The sequence below is a fragment of the Staurois parvus genome, unplaced genomic scaffold, assembly GCF_062004578.1.
Source record: "Staurois parvus isolate SC_StPar_1 unplaced genomic scaffold, SC_StPar_1.0 ptg000097l, whole genome shotgun sequence".
In the NCBI taxonomy this organism is placed as follows: Eukaryota; Metazoa; Chordata; class Amphibia; order Anura; family Ranidae; genus Staurois; species Staurois parvus.
Window position 1 is genome coordinate 5,832,753 of NW_028317893.1, and position 21,028 is coordinate 5,853,780.

The 21,028-nt window shown below is 40.0% G+C and overlaps 1 protein-coding gene across 6 annotated transcripts in view; it reads right to left on the bottom strand.

The window, feature by feature from the left end:
- Window positions 1-21,028, bottom strand: part of SPIRE1 (spire type actin nucleation factor 1) — a 272,091-nt gene that overhangs the window by 73,137 nt on the left and 177,926 nt on the right. For all 6 annotated transcript variants that reach the window (XM_089671043.1, XM_089671041.1, XM_089671038.1 and 3 more), the window contains exons 5-7: window positions 11,159-11,242; window positions 2,593-2,757; window positions 2,362-2,448 (exon numbers count right to left, since the gene is read on the bottom strand). In XM_089671043.1, the coding sequence (XP_089527169.1) occupies window positions 2,362-2,448; window positions 2,593-2,757; window positions 11,159-11,242 (336 nt within the window). The remainder of the gene's footprint in view (window positions 1-2,361; window positions 2,449-2,592; window positions 2,758-11,158; window positions 11,243-21,028) is intronic.

Genomic DNA, 21,028 nt, shown 5'->3' on the forward strand with positions numbered 1-21,028 from the left:
GAGTGTTAAGAAGACACTTAAAAGGGACGGATCACCTTTTCATAAAAAATAATAAATGCACATTTTTTTCAAGTAAACAAAATGTGCATTATTTTTTGTTTGTGGCGCCTCTAAAGCATTGCACCAGTGATAAGCAGATCGCTGGTGCCATGCGGGTGTCCCCTGATCTGTCAGTATAGTACATCCCGGAAAGGCAAGCAGTTACTGACAGGAAGGTTCAATGAACCATCATGGTGCTGTGGAGAGCCATGGTAGTTCATTGAAAACTACAATCTGACAGCCACCAAGGCTGCCAGGACTTGTCGTTTTCCCATTCACAGAATACTGTGAATGAGTGAAGTGGTCGGAGCTCCGCACAGCCACGTTTTTTTTAAAATTCTGACAGCTAGTGGGGAGGAGAAGATCCCCCACTAGCTGTCACAACCTGGGGATCCGGGGGGGGGGGGAAATCAGACTTGTAACCGCATGCGAGAGGGCAGCAAATGGTTTGCACCAGACTTTTTTTTTTAATTCCTGTTCTGTATCCTAAGTAAAGCTTTTCAAATTAGTGGAAGAAAAAAAACAATGAGGCTGGAGTATCAAAAGTTATCAAAGCCTACATAAAAAAATAGTATTGCTCGGGTAGGCTATCCTCCCTGTATTCAACTCAAGATTCAGTTTTTGCCTTCAAGGCCCCCTTCTCATAGAGGATCAGTTCACAGATCCCTTGTTTATTCAGAGAAGAGATGACAAATCCATGTCCGCTCTGCAGAAACTGAGCAGACATGGATGTGTCCTTTGCCCACTCTGCTCTATGGGCGGCCAGGAGTAAGCCTAGGTTCACACTTGTGCGTTTTTCAGGGTATTTTCCGGTTTGAAGAAAAGCACTAAAGTCCATTTAACATGGTTTCCTATGGATCTAGTTCTCAACTAAACGCTTAGAGCCGGTGTGTTTTTTGGAAAGGGTCAGGGACTTTTGTGATTGTGTTTTGCGTGTAATAAACGAATGAAACTGCACCAAAAATGCAAGTGTTGTATTTTTGATGCGTTTTGCTGTTTTTTTTTGTTTTGGTTTATAGAAAAGTATGACACTTTTAGGTGACTTTCCTACTGGCCAAGAAAAAAAAATAAGCAAAAACACATAAAAAAATGCAAAAATGCAATTACCGCAACCTGCATAGATGTGAAGCTAGCCTAAATGGACGCCGCTGTCCGTTTACACCGGACGACCCTCAGATCCATTCTGTCTAGCCTTTGTTTTTCTAGCGGTTGGAATCAGAGGAAGGGGGATGTAAAAGGACACAAGTCCGTTTACACCCGCCTGTCCATAGGGGTGAATCAACCTTCCAAACAGGTCTGCCAGAAAAACGGACAGGCGGACTTGATCGGAATGGCTGTGTGAAAGGGTCCTATGATTTACCTGTGATACAATTTTAAAAAATTAGAACAGAAAGTAAATAAAAGTACACACATAGGTACAAAAAGAATACTGTATTTTTTAAAAGTGGTATTAAAACTAAAACCAATATTTAAGGCCTACACGCAGTCAAAATAAAAAGCACAAAAATCAGCACAAGGGACATAACTTAGAGTCAGAATGCTGTGTCCCTACTGCTGATGCCTCTTCTGCTCGATGAAATCCTTCTCCATTGATGAAACCCCTTACCTGCTACTACAGCTTCCATTGATGAAAAGCGGTCCATTAATGCAGTGGAAGACCTTTCAGTCATCCAACCGTTCTCCATTCAAAGATTGTATTTCAGTTATAGATAGCTTAGTGCCAGCTTCTATGAATTGAGCAGCTGGACAGAAAGGGCAGGTATATTTGAGCACTCTTGACTGAAGCCTATGACAGCTCCCACAGTTCAATTAACCCCTACCGCACTCAAGACAGATTAGGACCATGGGAAGTGGGGGGAATGGGTGGCAACAATGGAGGAGGATTTTACCTAACAAGAGGCATTAGGGACACATCCTGCTGACTAAATTATGCCCCTTGAGCTGATTTCTGTGTTTTGTTTATTATGACTGCACTTAAACTTTAATATGAGGTGAAAATAAAAAGAAAACAAAACTAAAAAAAAAAAGAAAAACAAGGCAGTAACCACATCTATTGGTAAACTGCAATATAATACGTTTTTGCTTTTGGTAAAATACTGCTTTAACATTGCAAAGTTATTTTGAAAACACATTTGACCTCATTACCATTACCAGGAACTTAGCAGCAGCTGTTCAGATGAATAATCTGCTTTTATAGTAAGAGCCTGGGCACAAATATCATTTGCCAGGCCTGCTACCATGGAATTTGCAAGTATTTAATTCATCAAGGCAGATGAACTAAAAGCAAAGGATACACGATTACTACAGAGCAGGACTACATACAGGATTTAATGGAGGTCTGGAGCGTATAAAATCCAGGATTATTTCATGGGCACTCTTCTTTAATCGAGGAGGGATGTCACCTTGAACCTAAAAGGAGACAGAAATAGAATCTCAGAATAGAGTATGACAAGTAAATTCATTATCAGCGTTGTAACATTTTAATAGTAACATGTAAGCCACCACTACTGCTGCAATAATCAGATGATTTATAAGTCAGCACATCTGACTCACCATAACCTTTCTTAGGGTGTAACGTTTAGAACGTATGTCGTCCATCAGCATCTCATATGGGGTCAGCTCGAATTCGATGGGTAACATGTTGTACTGGCGTTCCTGCACTTTCTTCAACTTGACACCATTACGCAGATCGCGCATAACCTGAACCCAGAACCTGGCCTGAAAAGATATTGGGATACAACCAATTGACATATTATTAAAGCATTTTAGGAACAAGTTTAAATATAACAAACACACAGTCCAGCTTATTAAAAAAAATGCAAAAAGAATTGTACAAAGACTAGCAGGCAACAGGTCATTTTTAGAGATGAGCGAATTATTCAAAAATTCGATTCGGCTGATTCGCCGAATTTGTGGGAGAAATTCGATTCGATGCGAATTTATTCGCTGCGAATTTAACTAATTAAAAGGGTTTCTAGGCTTCAGAGAGCCTTTATATTAGTGCAGAACACTGTACCTTTAATTTAAATGCCCTTGGAGTCTGCTGGGGAAGAGAAATAATACTGTCAGTCAGTATGACATGCAGATGAGTGCCGTCGATCTTAGAATCACCGCACACTTCACTCATTTGGGCAGTCACGGGGCACGACGAAGAAGAAGAAGAAGAAGAAGAAGTAGAATGAAAAGAAGAATGAAAAGAAGAAGAATGAAAAGAAGAATGAAAAGAAGAAGAATGAAAAGAAGAATGAAAAGAAGAAGAAGAAGAATGAAAAGAAGAAGAATGAAAAGAAGAATGAGAAGAATGAAAAGAATAAAAAGAAGAAGAAGAATGAAAAGAAGAAGAATGAAAAGAAGAATGAAAAGAAGAATGAAAAGAAGAATGAGAAGAAGAATGAAAAGAAGAATGAGAAGAAGAATGAAAAGAAGAATGAGAAGAAGAATGAAAAGAAGAATGAGAAGAAGAATGAAAAGAAGAATGAGAAGAATGAAAAGAAGAAGAAGAAGAATGAAAAGAAGAAGAAGAAGAATGAAAAGAAGAAGAAGAAGAATGAAAAGAAGAAGAAGAAGAATGAAAAGAAGAAGAAGAAGAATGAAAAGAAGAAGAAGAAGAATGAAAAGAAGAAGAAGAAGAATGAAAAGAAGAAGAAGAAGAATGAAAAGAAGAAGAAGAATGAAAAGAAGAAGAAGAAGAATGAAAAGAAGAAGAAGAATGAAAAGAAGAATGAAAAGAAGAATGAAAAGAAGAATGAAAAGAAGAAGAAGAAGAATGAAAAGAAGAATGAACTATATTACTATATCAGTCTCTAATGAGTGCCGTCGATCTTAGAATCACCGCACACTTCACTCATTTGGGCAGTCACGGGGCACGACGAAGAAGAAGAAGAAGAAGAAGAAGAAGAATGAAAAGAAGAAGAAGTAGAATGAAAAGAAGAATGAAAAGAAGAAGAATGAAAAGAAGAATGAAAAGAAGAAGAAGAAGAATGAAAAGAAGAAGAATGAAAAGAAGAATGAGAAGAATGAAAAGAATAAAAAGAAGAAGAAGAATGAAAAGAAGAAGAATGAAAAGAAGAATGAAAAGAAGAATGAGAAGAATGAAAAGAAGAAGAATGAAAAGAAGAATGAGAAGAAGAATGAAAAGAAGAATGAGAAGAAGAAAAAGAAGAATGAGAAGAAGAAAAAGAAGAATGAGAAGAATGAAAAGAAGAAGAAGAAGAATGAAAAGAAGAAGAAGAAGAATGAAAAGAAGAAGAAGAAGAATGAAAAGAAGAAGAAGAAGAATGAAAAGAAGAAGAAGAAGAATGAAAAGAAGAAGAAGAAGAATGAAAAGAAGAAGAAGAAGAATGAAAAGAAGAAGAAGAAGAATGAAAAGAAGAAGAAGAAGAATGAAAAGAAGAAGAAGAATGAAAAGAAGAATGAAAAGAAGAATGAAAAGAAGAATGAAAAGAAGAAGAAGAAGAATGAAAAGAAGAATGAACTATATTACTATATCAGTCTCTAATGGATGCTGGAGAGTTAAACCCCATAACACCTGCTGTGCCCATTATGAGGGGTTCCCACCATCCCTGTGCTGAGGTTCTGGGTATGCACACCTGCTGTGCCCATTATGAGGGGTTCCCACCATCCCTGCGCTGAGGTTCCAGGTCTGCACACCTGCTGCGCCCATTATGAGGGGTTCCCACCATCCCTGTGCTGAGGTCCCAGGTCTGCACACCTGCTGTGCCCATTATGAGGGGTTCCCACCATCCCTGTGCTGAGGTCCCAGGTCTGCACACCTGCTGCGCCCATTACTAGGGGTTCCCACCATCCCTGTGCTGAGGTTCTGGGTATGCACACCTGCTGTGCCCATTATGAGGGGTTCCCACCATCCCTGTGCTGAGGTTCCAGGTCTGCACACCTGCTGCGCCCATTATGAGGGGTTCCCACCATCCCTGTGCTGAGCTCCCAGGTCTGCACACCTGCTGTGCCCATTATGAGGGGTTCCCACCATCCCTGTGCTGAGGTCCCAGGTCTGCACACCTGCTGCGCCCATTACTAGGGGTTCCCACCATCCCTGTGCTGAGGTTCTGGGTATGAACACCTGCTGTGCCCATTATGAGGGGTTCCCACCATCCCTGTGCTGAGGTTCCAGGTCTGCACACCTGCTGTGCCCATTATGAGGGGTTCCCACCATCCCTGTGCTGAGGTCCCAGGTCTGCACACCTGCTGCGCCCATTACTAGGGGTTCCCACCATCCCTGTGCTGAGGTTCCGGGTATGCACACCTGCTGTGCCCATTATGAGGGGTTCCCACCATCCCTGTGCTGAGGTTCCAGGTCTGCACACCTGCTGCGCCCATTATGAGGGGTTCCCACCATCCCTGTGCTGAGCTCCCAGGTCTGCACACCTGCTGTGCCCATTATGAGGGGTTCCCACCATCCCTGTGCTGAGGTCCCAGGTCTGCACACCTGCTGCGCCCATTACTAGGGGTTCCCACCATCCCTGTGCTGAGGTTCTGGGTATGAACACCTGCTGTGCCCATTATGAGGGGTTCCCACCATCCCTGTGCTGAGGTTCCAGGTCTGCACACCTGCTGCGCCCATTATGAGGGGTTCCCACCATCCCTGTGCTGAGGTCCCAGGTCTGCACACCTGCTGTGCCCATTATGAGGGGTTCCCACCATCCCTGTGCTGAGGTCCCAGGTCTGCACACCTGCTGCGCCCATTACTAGGGATTCCCACCATCCCTGTGCTGAGGTTCCAGGTCTGCACACCTGCTGTGCCCATTATGAGGGGTTCCCACCATCCCTGTGCTGAGGTCCCAGGTCTGCACACCTCTGCGCCCATTATGAGGGGTTCCCACCATCCCTGTGCTGAGGTCCCAGGTCTGCACACCTCTGCGCCCATTACTAGGGGTTCCCACCATCCCTGTGCTGAGGTTCTGGGTATGCACACCTGCTGTGCCCATTATGAGGGGTTCCCACCATCCCTGTGCTGAGGTTCCAGGTCTGCACACCTGCTGCGCCCATTATGAGAAGTTCCCACCATCCCTGTGCTGAGTTCCTGGGTCTGTACACCTGCTCTGCCCATTAGGAGGAGTTCCCACCATCCCTGTGCTAAATTCCTGGGTCTGTACACCTGCTGTTCCCATTATGAGGGGTTTCTACCATCCCTGTGCTGAGGTCCCAGGTCTGCACACCTGCTGCGCCCATTACTAGGGGTTCCCACCATCCCTGTGCTGAGGTTCTGGGTATGCACACCTGCTGTGCCCATTATGAGGGGTTCCTACCATCCATGTGCTGAGATTCCGGGTCTGCCCACCTGCTTTACCCATTATTAGGGGTTCCCACTGTCCCTGTGTTGAATTCCTGGGTCTGTATGTACACCTGCTGTGTCCATTGTGAGGGAGTCCCACCATTCCTGCACTGAGTACCTGAGTCTGTACACCTGCCAAAAGAAAGTTTCAGGATTTTGAAGGAGCAAAATACAGTAATACTGGAACAAAAATGAGCTGCGTGGTGGAGTTGCCAGAAGAAGAATGAAAAGAAGAAGAAGAAGAATGAAAAGAAGAATGAAAAGAAGAAGAAGAAGAATGAAAAGAAGAATGAAAAGAAGAAAAAGAATGAAAAGAAGAAAAAGAAGAATGAAAAGAAGAAAAAGAATGAAAAGAAGAAAAAGAAGAATGAAAAGAAGAAGAAGAATGAAAAGAAGAATGAAAAGAAGAATGAGAAGAATGAAAAGAAGAATGAGAAGAATGAAAAGAAGAATGAAACGAAGAAGAAGAATGAAAAGAAGAATGAGAAGAATGAAAAGAAGAATGAAAAGAAGAATGAGAAGAATGAAAAGAAGAATGAAAAGAAGAATGAGAAGAATGAAAAGAAGAATGAGAAGAATGAAAAGAAGTATGAGAAGAATGAAAAGAAGAATGAAAAGAAGAAGAAGAATGAAAAGAAGAAGAATGAAAAGAAGAAGAATGAAAAGAAGAAGAATGAAAAGAAGAATGAGAAGAATGAAAAGAAGAATGAAAAGAAGAATGAGAAGAATGAAAAGAAGAATGAGAAGAATGAAAAGAATGAAAAGAAGAATGAGAAGAATGAAAAGAAGAATGAGAAGAATGAAAAGAAGAATGAGAAGAATGAAAAGAAGAATGAGAAGAATGAAAAGAAGAATGAAAAGAAGAATGAAAAGAAGAATGAAAAGAAGAATGAAAAGAAGAATGAAAAGAAGAATGAAAAGAAGAATGAGAAGAATGAAAAGAAGAATGAGAAGAATGAAAAGAAGAAGGAGAAGGATGAAAAGAAGAAGGAGAAGAATGAAAAGAAGAAGAAGAAGAAGAATGAAAAGAAGAAGAAGAAGAAGAAGAATGAAAAGAAGAAGAAGAAGAATGAAAAGAAGAAGAAGAAGAATGAAAAGAAGAAGAAGAAGAATGAAAAGAAGAAGAAGAAGAATGAAAAGAAGAATGAAAAGAAGAATGAGAAGAATGAAAAGAAGAATGAAAAGAAGAATGAAAAGAAGAATGAGAAGAATGAAAAGAAGAATGAAAAGAAGAATGAAAAGAAGAATGAGAAGAATGAAAAGAAGAATGAAGAGAAGAATGAAAAGAAGCATGAAGAGAAGAATGAGAAGAATGAAAAGAAGAATGAAAAGAAGAAGTATTCCAGTACAGCAAAAAGTGTATCTGCAGAGAGCTCCGCTATTTCTGACAGTTCTCTGACAGTTCCTTCACATTTACAGCGGTTGAAACATTGTATCTGTTTCCGAATAAAAACATCTGTATCCTAAATGGAAACAAATAGAAACAATGTTTCAACCGCTGTACATGTGAAGGAACTGTCAGAGAACTGTCAGAAATAGCGGAGCTCTCTGCAGGGACACTTTTGCCGGCTGATCGGGAAAAATCCGATTCATGCACCCGAAGTTGGCTAATATTCGGATTCGGCACGAATCGAATTTTTCCTGAAATTCGAAACGAATTCCACTTCGCCTGGTTCGATTCGCTCATCTCTAGTCATTTTACTCTGTAATGTAGAATTGTGGTGGGAGACTTGGTACATTGTCACTATAACTTCTCTACTTCATTAAAGTTTGAATGTTGCGAAGGACACTTTGCTGTTTATTTCAAGGTGCTCTATGGTCATAACATACACTTTTATAACATCAGCAATAGTAAATCAAATTGCTATTTTTGACAATCCAATATAAGCTCACTGGAAAAATCTGCTTTCGTGTTGCGAAAGATGCTCGTCTGCTGGATATCCGTTTCCACAACTTCCTGGATTCCCTGCATGCTTTGCTTCTCTTGTTTACTTTCAATTTCTAAAGACTACATATCCCATGGTACCTTGCTGCTTGCAATCAGTGATCCTGTACTGCAGGGGTGTCAAAACGGTGACCCTCCAGCTGTTGCAAAACTACAAGTCTCATCATACCTCTGGCTTTGGGAGTCAAGCTTGTAGCTCTCAATCTTGCAATGCCTCATGGGACTTGTAGTTTGGTAACAGCTGGAGGGCTGCCAGTTTGACACCCGTACCATACTGACTCCGCCTTCTGAAACTCCTCCTCTCATCACCTCTGTAGTTCAGAAGGCAGGCTCTGGGGGTTCTGTGACACATCAGGGCAAGGTGAATACATTTCACAGATTTCAATGAAGTAAACGTATTGCGATCTTCACAAAGTTTACAAACTTTTAGATCATTGAGATTAACAGAAGGCTAGTTAAAAAACAATATGGAAATGAATATATGATTTAATTTTAACACTAAAAGAAACAAGGCTTTTCTTTTATCTTTTCTATTACAATGGGTTTTTATAAAAGCTTTAGTGCAGGCATGCTAAAAACAAAATTAATGATAGGATTTAAAATAATTTCCAGCTGCTCCTAACTTTAAAGGCCGGTTCAAATCACACACAGTCCAGTGAGTTTTTTTTTTCTGCATCAAAAACACATAGTTATATGGTTTCCAATGACATAGTTCACACCAGTACAGTTAGTTTGAGTGTGTTCCAGTGCCAGAAGAAAAAAGAAAAAAAAAAAAACAACATGCTCTATTTTTTCTGCACTGAACAGTACTGGAACACAGCAAAACGCATAAAAAAATGCACTGGAAAGCACCAAAAACCCACCAGAAGGCACGTTTTCATTTAAGGTGAAGGGGAATAAAAAAAAGAGGTGAAAAAATGCAACTGAACATATCAAAAACACACCGGACCGCATCTGGACAGAATTTCTGTGGTGTGAATGGGCCTAAAGGGAAAAACTGAATATGTCTCTTTTTAGGGACTATTGCTCGTAAAACACTTAAAGGATAAGTTCACCTTTTAATAAAAAAAATATTAAAATTCACATTTTTTTGCAGGTAAAAAAATTAGCATTTAGTACTTTGTTTTGGGAGCCAATAAAGCATTGCTCCAGGATCAGCACAATGGTGCCATGCATGAATCCTGCAGACCTGTCAGTGTATCTGTTTATTGTACCTCGTACGGGCAAGCAGATGCACTTTAACAGGAAGAATCAATGAACTACCATAGAACTCAACAGCATTGTGGTAGTTCATGGAGAACTATAAGCCGACAGCCACAATGGCTATCGGGACTTGTAGTTTTCCCATTCACAAAATACCATGAATGAGTGACGCAGCTGGGTGGGCAGAGCCCTGCACAGCCACATAGAAAAAAAAAAATTGTGACAGCTAGCAGGGGAGAAAATTCCACCCCTAGCTGTCAAAATGGGGGATCAGGGTGGAGCAGGGGCTGGACCTTCCGTAACATATTACACCCTGAATATGGGTGTAATATGTTGCGAAAGGTGAACTTATCCTTTAATAGTCAGTACTGATGTGTTCTGATCTGATGGGGTCATATAGTAAGGGCTCATGTACACTGCAGCTGATAAACTGATGTTCAGGAGCTGTTCAGTGTTTTTTTCAGCAGCCCCTGAACTCTCCCTAATGTTTTCCTATGTGTCCATGTACACTATGTCGTTTACAGGCAGTTGAGTTTACAGTCGTTTTTTGAACGCACCAAACTTGCGTTCAGCAGTAGATTTTACTGGCGTTTCAAAACGCCAAATGCTTGTAAACCTTGTTAACCAGGTTTATAAGCAGTTGCGTTTAGAAGCGTTTTTTTTTTTTTTTTTTTTTTTTTTTTTTTAACGGTTTCATGTCCAGATGCTGTCCAGAGCCTTTTTTCATCACCAGAAATGCATGCAAAGCGTTTTCCATGTATTCAAACAGACCTAGTACACCAGTGCAGTTAGTTCCAGGTTTCGCGTGAAGGAAAAAATGGTAGAACGTGCTGCATTATGTGATCCATAGTGAATACAACCAGAAAAGATAGGTAATCTCAACATATACTGATCTCTCTGCTCTCTCTATTCCTCTCAAAATGTCTGAAATAGTTAATTATTTACTGTTTTTCACTGCATTTTGGGGATTTGGGAAGGTCTCCTGAGGTTATCTTTTAAAAATGCGCATAAACGCAGTATGCAAATGCAGCTAAACTGACGTTTTTTAATCTACGTTTTCCAGCAGTTTCCATCGTTAAGAAGATTTTTCCAAACGTCCCATGTACATGAGCCCTTAAAGGAGTGGCAGGCTGGTTGGAGCAGTCTGGCCAGATTTCGTAGCTTGGAAATGTTCTGGTAATTATCTGCAAGGATGGACAAGTGATTCTGGCAGGGTAGAGATATCAATATATTGATTGTAAAAAGGACTCAATCTTCCTCTGAAAACGATCCTGTAGATGAATACAGTTTTGCCAACTTTGCAGCACGTGAATAGATGAATATAGCAGGGTTGCAAGACAACGGTTCTTATCATCAATTGCTCTTTTTGACAATAAAGCAGAACTTAAGCTATTAATATGAAATAAAACTTATTTTCCCAGGACTTGGAAAAAAAGCTAGGTTTGCAATCCTCACCTTCAGGGCATTGCTGTCCCCTGCAGAAAATCCTCTATTGTAGATATCACCCTGTTTCCAGGCTGAATGTGGGCCAGCATTATTATTCAACGCACTTCTGATGAGAAGCTGTTCTAAGCATTTCTATGAGAACAGACTCACCATGAACTTGTTCAGAAATTCTTGCAGGCTGCCACAAAACATTCTCGTAAGAAACATCTAAAAGGAAAGGTTATTTGGTATCTTACCCAGTCTGAATTCTTCAAATCTTCAAGGTCAGGGCTACATCGGTCAGGTGCATCCTTGTCCATTTCTTGGATCTTCTTCAGACTCTGCAGACCAAAAATGCTATATAAGCAACATTATGGCAGTAACAGATCAATAAGTACATTCTAAATTTGCAAATTAAAGCTGAACTGTTATCCATAAGTTAGGCTTTTTACATCATTATTAGTTTGCTAAAGCACCATGTATCAAACAACTGCCATGTTCTAATAAACTCCTGTTTTCACTTTTTTTCTTCATCCACAGGTGACCTCCTGCAACCCCGTTGTAATTCACTTTCATTCTAAATACATGCATTCCAGCAAGTGATACATGTGATTTCTTAGAGATGGATTTCTGATGGTAACAAAAGTAGAAAAGACAATGTAAAGTGAATCAACTGGTCTCCTTATAGTTCAAATTGGAAGAAAGTGTGTCAACACAGAGGAAAAACTGGGAGACTCAGACTGAGTGTTGCCACCCTAATAAAGGAAGTGCCTAGGCAAGGATGCTCATGGCAGGATCACCATACATTTTTATGAAAACTGAGAATTTAAACACAGAAAATTATTTTTAAATTATATTAACATGTTACACAAGATTTAACTGATTGAGTTACCATATACTTAAAAGTTTGGGTCACATGAAACTGTACAGCAGTCGCAAAAACTGGAGATCAGTGGGAATGTATCACCAGCATGAAATAGCATCTGCTTGTATCACCACAATTCCAGAACTAATTGTCCATGCAGCACACTAATCTTGTTAGCATTCATGGGCATCCTCTTGTTGGAGGAGTTTTAATGCAATCATTAACAATATTGCCAAATATCTCTTATCTGCTCAGTCAACAAATATTCTGAGGATACATCAGATGACTCAACCCTATGAAAAGTAGGAGACTAGGAGACAAAATGGCTTTATGAAAATATCCTTTCTATACATTAGAAAAATTGTATACTGTTGGGTTGGCTTTTTCAGTGTTGGAATCTCTGTGTTAGTTCTTTGGTGTATTACTGATGTTCTAATAGCAACAGAAAACTACAATACATTATGGCCTTTGGAGTCAGCTGTGCTAACCAAGATCATAACACAATTAAATAACTGTTACTATTGTTATAAAGGTCAAATCAAAGACAATGAGCTAAGGACTATAGGATGCATAATACCAAAATAGGTAAAAAAGTAAAATGAAAAGCAGTTTCAAGTTGTCAATGTAACATGCTTCATTAACTCACCCTGTGAGCAGTTAATGATAAATCTACCACTCTTAATATGAATTTGGGAGGGTCTACAGTCTTGTTGGAAAACCAAAACAAACTCTTAGTGCAGGGTGTGATAAATTCCAGGCATCAGGTCGCAATGATGACCAGAAATTGTGTCCTGGTGTCTGGCTTCACACACCGCGTTCCATTGACTTCAATGCAAAACCGCGTTCCATTGACTTCAGTGCAAAACGCGTTCCATTGACTTCAGTGCAAAACCGCGTTCCATTGACTTCAGTGCAAAACCGCGTTCCATTGACTTCAATGCAAAACCGCGTTCCATTGACTTCAATGCAAAAACACCTGCCACTGACATCAATACGAAAACATCTGTCAATAGCAATCCTATGTGAACACTTACCTCCACATGCCACTGTACTCTATCACTTGTGAGTCTGGAACACACTGCTACAAGCTTGTAATGCTACTCTAAACACAATGTGTGTAGATCGCATCTGTGTGAACCACCCCAATAGGAACACATAATATTTAGCCTGTCATGAAAATGTGTGAGTTTGAAAACGCATCCAGAGTCGCATATGTGTGAACCAAGGCGGCTCCATTCACACCTGGACGTTTTGAGATCAAAGCAAAAAAACAAATAAACTGGCTCCTAACGTTTTTAGCTGGCTTCTGGATGTAAAGCAAATGTGTCAAGCCCTGCCTTAACAACCCCAACGTGAACATGCAGCATTTGGAACAAATAGGCAGCAGAGAATGCATGGTTAATTAGGCATCCAAGGAGGAGGATTTTGGACTAGACTGAAAATGGCTGAGAGACCAGAAAGCATAATCTAGTCCAATGGTCTCCAAATTGTGGCCTGCAGCAGTTTGCTTGCCTGCATCCAGGTCTCGGAACACTTGTCCCCACACTGACACCAGCAATGGGACACTACTCCTCCCACTGATACCAATGAAGGGGCACTATTCCTCCCAATGACACAAGGGATGGGGCACTATTGTTCTCAATGACATCAACAATGGGGTACTATTACTTCCACTGACACCAATGATGGGGCACTACTGCTCCCAATGACATCAACTATGGGACACTATTACTTCCACTGACACCAATGATGGGGCATTACTGCTCCCAATGACATCAACTATGGGACACTATTACTTCCACTGACACCAATGATGGGGCACTATTCCTCAAAAAACAGCAAAGATAGGGTGCTATTCCTCCTAATGACACTAACAATGGGGCACTATTCCTTAAATACCAATGATGGGGCACTATCCCCACTCCTACTGACCAGAGGGTGCTATGATTTTTTTTTTTTTTTTTACATACTCAACAGTGAGCACCAAGTCAGAGGCATTGTTTACTCCCACTGATTCCTGAGCATTTTTGGCTCCCAGAGGCCCACAGTCCAGCCTGCCTAATGCCTGAACACTGGCCCTTTATTTAGAAAGTTTGGAGACCCCTGATCTAGTCCATTAGAAGACCATAGGACAACAGGTAGGGCAGTTCCAGCCAATGTTTTTAAGTTCCTTAAAGCAAAACTCTGACCAGGTTTTTAGTTTTGAAAATAGGCTAGAAATTTTAATGCTGTTTATGCCTCTGCTGGGGAAATTTTTCTTCACTGGATGTCTTGGTCAGGATGTGAAAAATTAAGGCAGCACACAAAATAATAAAAACCTGACCAGGTGTTTAACCTTTCTCCACTGTACTAAAAATGAATTTAGATTATTTTCCAATTAGAAAAAATTCACATTTCTTTCTGGTCCTCTGACTTCTTGTCACTGGGACATGAACTGAGAGGAGATCTCCCCAATGGAACAGAGACAGCAAAAGAAAACAGAGGTTTCTACTTCTCCCTCAATCTACTCAAAGCACAAGAAAAGGTTTGGTTGGAGAGCTGGGATCTAAAGACGAATAAAGCAGTTTATTCAGATAAAGTATATCGTTCATCATTAGAAGAGATTTGCACATTAAATTGGTGAGTTTTCATTTTGTTTGGCTGGTTGTATAGTGGGACTAGAATATGCAATCAGTTATAGATAACACATAAAAAAAGAGGGACGATTACAAATCAGCATCTGCATTTGGCATATTATTCCAATCAGTAACATACTTCAGCTTCCTGTTTATACAGAGGGTAAAATAAGTGCTGAACATGTCACCATGTATTTCTAAAGGTGCTATTGACATGAAATTTTCACATGTCAGTAACAACACATGCAAGCCAAAACAAATAAGCCCAGAAATTAAGTTATGTGTAATAAAATGAATGACACAGGGAAAAAGTATTGAACGCATGAAGAAAGGGGAGGTGCAAAAAGGCATGGAAAGCCAAGACACCAGCTAAAATCTATCAGTAATTAAAAAACAATCCTGCTCCTTGTCAGTGCTAATTAATATCAGCTGGTTCAGTCTCAACTGATGGCCTATAAAAAGGTCTCTCATTACCAAGGTCTCATACAAAAATGGGTAAAATCAAAAAGCTCTCTCAAAACCTTTGCAACCTTATTGTTGCAAAACATACTGATGGCATTGGTAACAGAAGGATTTCTAAACTTCTGAATGTTCCAGTGAGCACTGTTGGGGCCATAATCTGGAAGTGAAAAGAACATTATTTTACCATAAACTGGCAATGACCAGGTGCTCTTTGCAAGATTTCTGAGAAAGGAGTGAAAAGAATTATCAGAAGAGTTGTCCAAGTGTCAAGGACCACTTGTGGAGAGCTTCAGAAAGACCTGGAATTAGCAGGTACAATTGTTTCAAAGAAAACAATAAGTAATGCACTCAACCACCATGGCCTGTATACATGATCAAATGCAATATCGATAGACAACACATCTGAGTTTCTCAACCTTACTGAAATGGCGCTTGGTTCTCAGGGAGAAATCATGCACACTAATTTTAAACCGAAATCTACTTTCTACCCCCATTGGGTTAAAGGTCACCACTTACCCACTTTCTATGAATCAGTGCTTACAGAATTCAAGAAGATCTGTAACACCAGTGCATCTACACAAAAACAGTACTTACAACAGGATCCACTTAAAGCCTCCCTCAAAATCATTAAAGAAAATAAAAATGTAATTATTAGACAAGCTGATAAGGGAGGTGGTCTAGTTATTCAAGACAGAGCCACCTACATTAGTGAGGCTTTAAGACTTTTGAACGATCGTCAGACCTATGAGGTCCTCCCCATTGATCCCACTGTCCAGTACCAAGCTGAATATAAACTATTGCTGGAAATGGCCGTATCAGACGGGATACTCACGAAAGAGGAATTTCTTTTTTTATACATCAAACATCCTGCTACTCCATTCTTTTATCATATTTCGAAAATACATAAGAATAGAGAGAACCCCCCTGGTAGACCCATTATTTCTGGCATAGGCAGCCTGACAAGCCATTTAGGCAGCTACATTGACCATTTCTTAAAAGACATAGTCACGAATCTCTCATCTTTCGTTAGAGACTCCAGCCATATATTAGAGATATTAGCTGAATATAAATGGGAACAGGGTTATAGATGGCTGTCCCTTGACGTAGTGTCCCTGTACACATCTATTCAACATGACTTTGGCCTTCAAGCCATTCAACATTTTCTAGCAAAAGATTCACCACTCCATTATACTCAGATCCAATTTTTGTTCAATTGCATTCAATTTGCACTTGAACATAATTACTTTTCTTTTCTAGATAAACATTACCGCCAGATCCAGGGTACTGCTATGGGAGCTCGTTTTGCTCCCAGTTATGCGAACATATTTATGGGTTTTTGGGAGAATGAATACATCTGGAGCAATAATCCCTTTAGCGCAAACCTAGTGCTGTACGGAAGATACATAGATGATATCATTATCATCTGGAAGGGTACTGATCTAGAACTTGAAGGATTTTTAAATCACTGCAAAAATAATCCATACAACATTTCCTTCACGCATGTGATTAATAACGACACACTGGTTTTCTTGGATTTAGAACTTAGACACGAAAGCAATGGTGTGATATGCTCAAAAACGCATTTCAAACCGACAGCAGGGAATTCCTATCTTCACGCTAAAAGTAACCATCACCCCCAATGGATTCGGAATGTCCCCTTTGGACAGTTTTGTAGGCTGAAACGCACATGTACGCTCAAACATGATTATATTGAACAGAGCTTTATCCTTAAACAAAAATTCAAAGAAAAAGGTTATAAGGAGAATCTTATAGAGGCAGCCTACAACAAATATTTAGTGATGTATGACTCCAGTGTCCTTACAGACACTGAACATTTCTCCAAAAAACCCACTCTCACTTTTAACAATAGGGAAGCACGCTTTTGTACCAGATTTAGTAGTAAGTCCTGGCATATTAAACAAATTCTATCCAGAAATTGGAAAATCCTGAAAAACGACCCCACTCTCGGGAATGCACTTCCTGATAAGCCCACACTCATCTTTAGAAAACCGAGAGACCTCAGGAGTCAAATAGCACCAAGTAGAGTGCGTAAAACCACGACAGTTAACCCAGGCCCTTGGTCAATCTTGTTCGATCAAAAGGGCAGCTATAGATGTGGCATTTCTAACTGTGGTACTTGTGAGGTCATATGCCATCGAAAACGAGATTTCACAGGTACGGATGGGAAAAGGTATCCCATCAAACAATTTATCAATTGTGGCACTTCCTTTGTCATCTATGGCATTCTCTGTCTATGTGGCCTATTATACGTGGGTCGGACTTCACGGTGCCTTAGGATCAGAATCTGTGAGCACAAGAGCAATATCAAACTAGGGAAAGATAAGTATTCAGTCCCCGGCCATTTCAAAGAAAAACATTCTAGCAACTATCTTGGTATGAAGGTGTTCGGGATTGAGGCCATCACCAGGGACCTGGATAGTGGGAGGAGACATCAAGAACTGTCCAGGAGGGAAAGCTTTTGGATTTTCACATTGGGTACCCTGTCCCCTGGAGGCCTTAATGATGACCTCGAAATACATACCCTCATCTAGCTTCAGCCGGTGAGAGATATGTCTGGCGTATGTCTGGTGTACGTATATGTGTATGTATATACACATGAGTGCATATTTATGAGTATGGCTCTATGTCCCTTTGCCGGTATATCCCGTTATATAATATAAATGGGTATCTGTGGCCTTTCTATTAATATTATTTTAATTTTAGTGGAAAAGATTATTTGCATAATGTTTTTTATGCGTGTATGTGTATATATACAGGTATACACATTTATATATGTGGTTATGGGTGTAGGTATTTCCCATAGGTGTGTGCACTAGAGTGCATTTATTGGTCTACCATCTTACTATTTTGATTTCTATTTTTGATTACCCTTATTATTTATTTATTTATTTATTTATTTTATTTTATTTTATTTTTATTACTCTTACCATTTTTTACTGTGTGGTCATTATATATTATATATTTTGTATTTATATATATATATATATATGTATATTTTTGCATTATATATGTATATATGTATAATTTTATTTCTCTCAATTAGGTCAATGATGGAATTTATTCATGTGCATGTGCCTAGGTATTGCTGTGGAGGTACGCATACACATGTATATTTTTAAAAGCACTTTTCATGTAGAGAGTCGTTGGTGGATCTGCAGCTAGAGGAATTGACATTGGCACCAACAATTTGTTGCATGTGGGCAACCCGGAGACACATACACACATACTCCTTCGGTGTGCATCTGATCGGGCAGCAGCGAGTAGGGGAGGAGGAACTAGGGACCCTGTGGGGTTTGAGCAGCGGTGTCCGTTGCGCGCGCATCGGGCACTGGATATGTGCCATTGTGATCGCGCGGATGCCGTCCTAGTGCGCAGGCGCGAGATGGTCTGCGCATGCGCTTCCGCTGCCACGCCACAGCGGCGTGCGTTCCATGAACGACTCCATCTATAGCCGCATCATGTGGGCAAGTTCTCCCTCTGCTGCTGAACAATCAATACACACCAACAATACAGGTAATGCGGATTCGTTTTGAACTTACTACGTCCCCCTCACCATCTTTAGATGCTATTCCTTTGCTGGATCATATGAATATAATTTCTCCTCCTACAAGTTATGTTCAATCATATATATATATATTTTCAAAGCAACACTGTCACTATTGATCTTACCAGGTGTAGCAAAACACTTTGGCTGCATTGTCCTCTTTGTGATAACAATTGTGAAATCACTGGCCAGGAATGAGTCATCCAACTGCGAGAGGTCCTCTCTCTCTTTTTCTATATTTCATTCATTTATTTCATGCACTTGACCGTCAGTGCAATGACAATAATAATAATGATGAAATATTTGCAACTAGTTAATTAATGAATTTTTGGAATCTTATAACTTTTATTAGTGCATTCACAAACTGCATTTATTTATGAATGAAAAATTTTTTAGCATTTTTTTAGCACTATTTGTTTCCCTTTGTGTATATATATTGTGTTTTTATATGGTTCTATGTAAAATTTGATGATCATGTATTGCAATTGATTGACACCCAGGCCCCTCCTCCCTGCCCATGACAGCCCAACCCTTAGGGGAGGGCCCTATTTCAGTCTGGAGGCATAAATGGGAACACACACTCTCAGTCCAGTCAGCTCTGAGGAAGAAGGCACGTCCTTCAAAACGCGTCAGCTGTACTGAGTGGCTTCCTCCATGACGGGATTCGCATTGGCATCTTGCCTCTAAAGTCCCCTTGAGGACTTACATGCTTGTTTTTATTCGCTGTTTGTGAGTACCATTCTTTTATTCAATAAATTTTTGGTTACTGAGGTAATGCGCAAGGTTGGTGCGCTTCTCTTTTGTTGTTCTCCTTCACTGTATACATGATCACCAGGCAAGACTCCATTGCTGAACAAAAAGTATGTTGAAGCTTGTTTAAAGTTTGCTGCACAACATTTAGACAAGCCTGGGAAAATATAGTCTGGTCAGATGAAACCAAAATTGAACTCTTTGGATGCCATAATACACACCATGTTTGGAGGTCAAATTGCACTGCTCATCACCCCAAAAACAGCATACCAACAGTGAAGTTTGGAGGTGGGAACATCATGGTGTGGGGCTGTTTTTCAGGATATGGTACTGTCAAGCTTCATTTCATTGAAGGAAGGATGAATGGAAAAATGTACCAAGATATTCTTGATAAAAATCTGCTTCCCTCTATCAGGATGATGAAGATGAAACAAGGGTGGAAATTTCAGCAAGACAATGATCTCAAACACAAAACCAAGAAAGCTCTCAAACTCTCAAGTAAATAAAGCTGCAAGAATGGCCATGCCAAACACCTGACTTGAATCCAATAGAAACTCTATGGAAAAAAACTAAGATCAGATTTCATAGCAGAGGTCCACGGAACCTTCAAGATTTGAAGACTGCTTGTGTGGAAGAATGAGCTAAAATCACACCTGAGCAATGCATAAAACTAGATTTTCTATACAGCAGGCATCTTGAAGCTGTCATTACCAACAAAGGATTTTATACGAAGTATTAAATAAATTTTAGTTAGTGTGTTCAATGCTTTTTCCTCGTGTCATTTCATTTTATTACACATAACCTAATTTCTGAACGTATTTGTTTTGGTTTCTTTGTATATATGGATTGCATGCATTGTTACCGACATGTGGGGAAATTTCATGTCAATAGCACCTTTAGAAATATATTTACCTAGAAACATGGTGACGTGTTCAATACTTATTTTACCGGATGTATGTTCTTAATTTTGCTTTCTACTGAGCTACTAATCCATTTAATAATATAAACTGATGTGGGTTCTAACCCTTCACTACTCTATACAAAACAAAAAATGTTTTCAGTAAAACACTTGCCTTAAAGTAAACTTGTTACAACCTTTGACAATTAAAGTGGAATGCATAATGAAAACTTGTTACCAGGAGTGAAAATCCCATGACCAGAGATATAAATCACTAAACTGCATACAATCTTGACTTTTCCTGAAAAAGTCCAGCACAGCCCCACCCTCTCCCACCCCTGAGGTTCCCTTTTGGTCTAATAATATAATGTATAGTCTATCTGATCAACAGACAAGCCAGCTATAGACAGTTTCGAATCTTGGCTGGTTCAGCAGGGACCGGCTGAGATCTGAACCATATATGGACAGGCTGAATGTACCCAGGTTGGATACAACCAGCCTATTGGATTTTACATGCGATTATGCTAGTGGCTATTACAGCCACTAGCAGTAATCACTGTGTTATCCTGGCGGAAGAACACAAATGGCTCCACAGGAGGGATTCCCCCATCAACACTGACTGTGTTGATGGGGGAATCAAGCGATTTTCTTCCCTGTAACCCTTGGTTGCAGGAAAGAAAAATCTCTTCATCTAAGGCCGGCTTAAGACTTAGGGGGCCAAGCAAGGGGCAGTGAACAGTTCAATGTTCACAAAACAAGTTGAGATTTTGATAAAAGCTCATTTTCCAGTATCTCTGGATCGAACATTAAATTTTAAAATATGGTTTTCACTGAAAGTAACCTGTGCTATAAATTTTTTTTCATTGTATTCTCAGTTTGAATTTCTAAGTTTTGTGACGGCTTTATGTTAAAACTCAACATAGAACTGAGGCAACAACGAATACACAGATTAAATTAGTATACAAGAGTTGT